At 37.1% G+C, this 6,874-nt stretch overlaps 1 protein-coding gene across 3 annotated transcripts; it reads right to left on the minus strand.

Annotated features, from left to right (window-relative positions):
• Positions 1 to 741: 741 nt before the first annotated feature.
• On the minus strand, positions 742 to 6,445 carry LOC113309496 (nitrate regulatory gene2 protein-like). 3 transcript variants are annotated; one of them, XM_026557922.1, is made up of 6 exons: positions 6,238 to 6,445; positions 4,462 to 5,586; positions 4,033 to 4,110; positions 3,119 to 3,330; positions 2,651 to 2,874; positions 742 to 1,799 (listed from the first exon to the last, which is right to left on the minus strand). In XM_026557922.1, exons 2-6 carry the CDS (start codon positions 5,528 to 5,530, stop codon positions 1,133 to 1,135), a joined length of 2,250 nt encoding a protein of 749 aa, XP_026413707.1. In that variant the 5' UTR covers positions 5,531 to 5,586; positions 6,238 to 6,445; the 3' UTR covers positions 742 to 1,132. The 3 variants fall into 3 exon arrangements, with proteins under 3 accessions (XP_026413707.1, XP_026413708.1, XP_026413709.1); XM_026557923.1 differs by lacking the exon at positions 6,238 to 6,445 and adding an exon at positions 6,045 to 6,135; XM_026557924.1 differs by lacking the exon at positions 742 to 1,799 and adding an exon at positions 1,819 to 2,502.
• Between the last annotated feature and the right edge of the window lie 429 nt (positions 6,446 to 6,874).

Consider the following 6,874-nt stretch of genomic DNA (forward strand, 5'->3'; position numbering starts at 1 on the left):
AACACACCTGAAACATGCAATAACATTTTAGATATTTCAAAGTACCCATAACACTCTGTATAGTGTCGCACTTCCTACATCACATTTGTACATTATTGGTATTGGCACATTGGATGATTTTTCAATTATCCATAAATTTCGATAACATGAACTTGGTACTAGTATTGTTCATGGTACGGTGAATACTTAGTAAAAGACAAATTGCAATGAAGGTTATTGTTTCGAATCGTTGATGTTTTTGAATCAAGAATAACAAGCCACGAACCGGCCATTAAAATTTGAAGAACTCGCCCCACAACGGTGGAGAAAATCGTCCTAAAACGACGAAGAAATATGTCAAAAGATACCAAAAACGATGTAAAAACATCTTATTCAATTACCTACTACCAAAAACTTAAAAAGAAAACGAATTCTTTCTCAGATCCGGTCCAAAAGGACCAAATCTGAGCAAGCATTGTGGGAGCATTTTTGATCTAGCAGTAAATATATGGTTGAAATGAAAAATGAAAAATTTATTCAACTTAGCATTTATTTATTTGATTGTGATGCTACCTGATACAAAATGTTCGAGAAGCGGGCATGCGAATTTCTGTCCCGCTGCTTACATCGATGTAACACCTGCATCCGTTTGTATATCGGTAATAATACCATCCAGTATCAGAGTCCACCGGCGTGGAACTTTTTGGACAAGACGTGTTCATTGCGGTGTAAATCTCGCAAAGCGCTTTCTGGATATAGATCTTACAAATTCGACTTCATTTAGTTGAGAAGTTTCAAATACAGTCAAGATAGGAATAAGAAACTGAACTTTAAAAACATCTCTTGTAGAGTCAGAGTGAATAGTGCAAATGATATTTTTTACATATTATAATGTACAAGTCTTATTGCCCCGGCCCCCGAGTTCATGACACTTTGAACATCATCTTTCCATAGCCCCGGTATCTTTACAGCTGTAGACTACAGATCATTCATCTTGTTCTTTCCCCAATATACAAAATTTAAATCTATTTAGACATTTTAGGTATCCGGCACACTTTCTCCAGGCCAGGCTTAGCCCGCCCTTGCTGTGACATAGCAAATCTCATTTTCAAAGTTATATATGCAACTGAAGACAAGGTATTACAAATTGCTTTTAATGTGCTTTGTTCCTGGCCTTAGCTTCCTCAATGGCCTTCTCAAGCTCTAAATACATCCCCACTGAGGATAATGCAAAGCAGTGCAACCGATCGAGAAACCCCACCAAACTCGATTGGAAACGGTCAATACCTGAATTCCTATCTTCTGGAGCTGAATCTTTTAGGATACTAGCTCCTGTATCACTAGCATTACTACGTTTCAAAGATGCGGAACTGCGGTTTAAACTCTTACCCTCCTGACGTGGCCACAAACGCGTGGTGTCAGATGCCAACACCTTTACAGAGTTCTCTACTTCTTTTGTAGGCAAGGCCTCAAGTTTATCCAACCAGACACCACAAGTGACAAATATGGGTGGACCTAGATCTCTCAATGGTGTCTCAGGATTAGATCTCCATCTCCTTTTTTTCTTTGAAGCTTTCTGCGGAAGAGAGACACATTTGTGGAGCCATCCATCTATGGATCGAACATATGATACCTGAGCACCGATCCATTTTGTGAAGCTCGCAGAAAGGCAAGTTAGTTCATGTTGAAGATGACCAGTAGCCTGGCGACGTAACTCTGAATGTATGGTTATTTTGGCATTCCTATTGTTATTTGCCATTGAGATGATGTTATATTGAAGTCTGTGACATTCGTACATTGTTTCCCACATTCGACTTAACCTGTAATGTTAACCAAATTGCTTGAAGCAAATGAGACAGCAAAACAAATAAGTTGTGCTGACAACTTCATTACTTCGCAGTAACTACATCACTACGTGGGGCTCTGTAGATAATCTCATTTATGTTTTCCTACGTATTTTCTTATATATGGAAAATGTAAATACTTATTATTTTGTCTTTCTTTAATAGCACATCTTAGTCTCACTTGTAAGCCGTCTGTTTTGAATGTTTTCAAATCAAATTTAAAGTTTGACTTTTTGCTAGACAACTTTACCATCCAACTAAAATATTCACCGAGGCAAACTGCAAGTCACCATATATGAACCCTCCTTCAGGAAAAAAACCGAAGAGAAGAAAGACAAAAGGACAAAGAGCCACTAAAGTCACACCCATCGCCCAAAATAAGCAACAGAAATTAAGGCAATACAAAAAATAAAAAGTTCTTAAACTGACCATATATTAGACAACTCAAAAACGCTTTGCATACTTAATGGCGTTTATCCCCTAAGGTTTTTCATACAAAATCTAGTGGGATTGAAAGTTACAAGATATGTTGGATAGTCCATTTCCACTGACGTACTAATTTGTTCTATACACGGGACTGTCAACATGTACGTAGGGGATTGAGGATCCCCTTACCTGTGTGTAGCAAAAATACGATACTCATGTTCAAGTTCTCTAACCAATAGGCCGTGTTTGGGAGCTGAAGAAGAGAATGGTCATATTTAGGATTATCATAAAAATAAATTATGCAGACGGTTTTTGTTTTTCCATGAAATCTATTTTGGGTATATGTTGTATGGATGTTGTTTGCTTAATAATCTTGAATGAAATATAGAATGAAACCATACCCTTCAATTAACTCCTCGAGCTGTGGCTGAAGCTCCTTATCCCGTAATTCCTCAATTCTCTTTGATATAGAGTCGATTCTGTGTATAGCAACTCTAATTCTCGAGTGCAGATCCTTGACAACCGCACGAGTTTTATCAATCTTCTGCCGGCTTTCTCCCTTTGAATCTTGTTCTCTTAACAGTTTACACTTGTTCTCATACTCGCTTCTAATAAGCCCGCTAGCCTGATATGATACAAGTTCTAAACGTGTTAGCATGGAGGTCAATCAATTCTATTGGCATGGTATCTGATCCATTTAAACAAAGGAGAAGGAAAGAAGAAGAACAACAAGATAAGTAACTAAGATCAGAGAAATAGGCTTGTCAAGAAATTCAGAATACATTAAAGTGAACTTACTATACCTATTATAAACCTTCATAACATACACAATAATATCCCCTAAATTATAATTCAAACAGTAACATTACCTTGACTTCATCATACAGCTTTCTCTCCCATGCATATAGCCGATCTAAAGTTGAGACATGACTGCCCGAGTTCATACAGAAACTGTTGAGAAGATTTCCACTATCCTCGCGATCATCTTTGAAAGTTGAGTCAATAAGGTTCCTGGATAAAGATGACCGTGATGATGCGGTCCTGTGCCAAGTTAAGTACTTTATCTCAGTTTGAGGAGCATCTACACGCCAATGCAGGCAACAGATTAGTTAAATGCATCATATAGAAACATTGTTTATCTTCGCAAGAGTTAAAACATATAAGGAAGCATAAATTTTTTTGAATATGTTACATGATATTTTTTTGTTGTAGGTCTAGTTACCAAATTTGGCCAAACTGTCAAGTGTCGCCACCAGTGTACTACACAAACAAAATGATCAGAATTGCAAGTGTCCAACAGTTGAGCTGGTCAGACACTTCACCTTTGGTAGTTGTACCACTGGCAATGTCACAGATTCAGGTTACGACTTCCAAGTACTTGCTATCCTAAGAGCTGAGCTGATGTTTACCAGCATCAAGTTTGTCCTTAATTTATTTTTTCCATAGTTTCCCCAAACAGGGACAGGAAAATCAGGTAGGCTGACATAAACTAAGAACAGAATAGATGATGGAAGTAATTCTCCTGATTCTCGTCCTTTATTTCAGCACAAGGATTATTTCCCACACCAGTGGGCAAATCTACTATACGGGTTCCGGATTAGACTATTGGTTGTAAGGTGGTCGACCCATTGACACCCTTGATATATTGATTTGGTATCTTGTTCTAGTCAAAAGTAAGTACTTATGCCAAACTATATGCCATATTACATTTTTGAATTTGTATAGTGAACCTAGAATACAAAGTGCCATTGTTCAATTTCGTAACAAAACAACATTAATATACCTTCAGTAAGAACATGTGTTGGATCTTCACCGCATGAAAAGCAGGCATTGAAAAGCATAGAAGCCATAGATGCTCCAGCTGCAGATAGATACTACGATTGTTAGTCGCATTAAACCTTCACGTCGACAGTATTGGCACAAAGAAAGAGATTGGAAACACGGATGATCTCCCTACAAAACCTATCTCAAAATATTCTCAGCACAAATCAAGGAGTTTTCTTTTCTATTGCTAAGCTGGACTGATTAGTAGGCCAGGATTGTCCAAGTTTACGAACTGAAAAAAAATTCAACCAACCACTCTACATCTGTCTTCACATTCAAATTTGTTTTTACTATAACCTACTCCTAAAACATTTACATTAAAACTGAGATTCATATGAAAGATAGCAAGGAATTGAAGTTGTAAAAGTTCTGCAAGAGAGTGACTCACCTTCTTTACCAGGTAATAACGGACGAAAATGGACTTTATTTGCTTCAAGCATCCTCGGGACTTCATTCCCAGATTCAGCTGCTTTAAGAAACAGATATTCAATTTCTTTTGTGCTGGAAAAGAAATCTTTAGGTGTGCGCTTATTTGTGAAACCTGACTCTTTTTCAGCAGTTCTCCTTTCATAAGTAGGAGGTGTAACGACCGGGACTGCACCTCTCACCGGTGTCAAATCAGGAGACTTGTTTTTCTCTCCATTCAAACTTTCAGTTTCTTCTGATGCCATTCTTACTGTCGAGTGTTCACGTGTTACCCTGCAGTTTTCATAACTTTGAACAAAATCCTCTGTAGAAGGCTTACCAATGCTTTCGGACTCATCTGAATCCTCCATCCTGCCATTAGAATTAACATTTTCTTCTTCCTCCTCCTCCAAATCAGGAATTCTTTCATCTTCTCCAAACCATCTTATATCATCAACATTGTCATATCCATGGTTCAATGCCCTCGCATTTTGAAGAGAAAATTGGCTGTCAATTGGGTGATGCCCGAAAAAATCCCAAGGTGGAGTAGGAGGAATATGCTGATCAGATGACGAGGTTTCAAACCTTTCATTCGTTTGAGATGTGACATCCGTGGGAGTACTTAAATTCCTTGTTACTGAAACAGGTGGTCTCTCTTCACTTGTTATAGAAGAACTCACAGCAGATTTCATAAAGTCTGCCTGAAACCGGCCAGAATTGAGTGGAGAAGGAGTTTGTGACAATGATTCAGTTGTGTCAATGTTCTGTGACATAGAAGGAGAGGAAAATGAAATTTGTGAAATGGACTTTTCTGTCAAAGCAAGTGGTTCAGGAGTTGCAGATGTGGATGTATACAGAGAGGATTCAAGTGTAGCTTCGGGTTCGACAAACCTCCCAAGTGCAGCTGCAATATTTTTCAGGGACTGAATGTAAGCAACATGAGCCGCTGCGAGTGAACACCTCCCATTTAAGGATTCTTTAACAAACCTTTTCCTCTCTCGACACAATTGCAATGCCTTGTCTTCATCTAACCTTGAGTTTGATGCCCCCATTTCCAATACTACTTGGAGATGAACAAATGAGCTTTATTCTTGAGAGTGAATAGATTCTACAGAGGTCAATTGAGTGATCAGAATTAATCAATAGATCATTACTTAGAAGAAGAACTTCACTTGGATAACAGAAACAAGTAGTTTTAAATTTTATATTTAGTCACAGATTATAAGATTTATAACTCATAATTCACATTAAAATCTAAAATCAAAATCAAATACTGAAACAAATAGTAATCTGCTGTTGAAGAACAGTAATAACTGAAACTTTTCATCTACAGAGATGATCATGAAAAATTAATACACAGAGATGATCATGAAAAGGGTATTATTAAGACTATGGATTAAAGTAACTAGATTATTTCAATTACATTAAATTCCTCCATTCCAAAATAATAAATAAAAATACCCCTGACTGTCAGGAAATCCACTGATCAGAAAACTGCAGAATTAAAATTTGATTAAAGCCAACAAAGAAAGAAGGCAGCTACAATTACCATACTGTAGAAAATACCTCATGGGATTGGAGGTAGACGAAGACCCCAACTTTTTTTTAGAAAGAAGTTAACATTAAAATTGGAAAATGAAACCTTAAAAGTACGTGAAACCCAAATCCCAAGAATTAGCTTAATAAATAAAAATCAGATTTTCACTTCTAAATTTTAATAAAAAATAAAATACATGGAGAGAAATCCTAATACACATACCTGACTGAGCAAGATTTTGAGAGAGAAGAAGACCATGATCATGATGAGTAAGCGGAGATTTGATTTTTCAGATAATACCACTCATTCGCATAGCTTTTAGAACAAACCTTCATGCACGAAAAAAGTAGTATAACAAACAATAATTATATTAATATAACTTCCATTAATAAGTGTGGTGGAATATATATTAATTAAGTGCATAATAGGGCCGTTCTCTCTCTCTGTCTGTCTTTCTCACTTTGCCACTTGTATTATTAGTTAAAGAAAACACTGTGTGCATATTGAGTTGACGTCTATGTGTGGAACTTCTGGGAAGGAATACCAGAGACACAGACCATACTAACTCCGAAAAGTCATTTTATCACGTTATTTTATTTCATTAGAATAAAGGAAGTGACAAAAATGTGTCATCGTAGTAGTAGTAGTTGCGTTTCTTTTCTTTATGTTTTTCTCTTTTTTTCAGAGAGAGAAAAAGTTACGTGCCTTCGTTCTCTTCTTCATTCCAGCTCTCATGAGCGTTCGCGTAGTGTAGTACGACCAATGGGTCGGTGATGGACGGCTGGAGACTAATCCAAGTAGCTCGACGAGGGCTAGTTTGAGTAATTCTCTTACGGATATTTTCACTTTCGGTCACAGA

This window comes from Papaver somniferum, chromosome 9 (genome assembly GCF_003573695.1).
Source record: "Papaver somniferum cultivar HN1 chromosome 9, ASM357369v1, whole genome shotgun sequence".
NCBI classification, from domain to species: domain Eukaryota; kingdom Viridiplantae; phylum Streptophyta; class Magnoliopsida; order Ranunculales; family Papaveraceae; genus Papaver; species Papaver somniferum.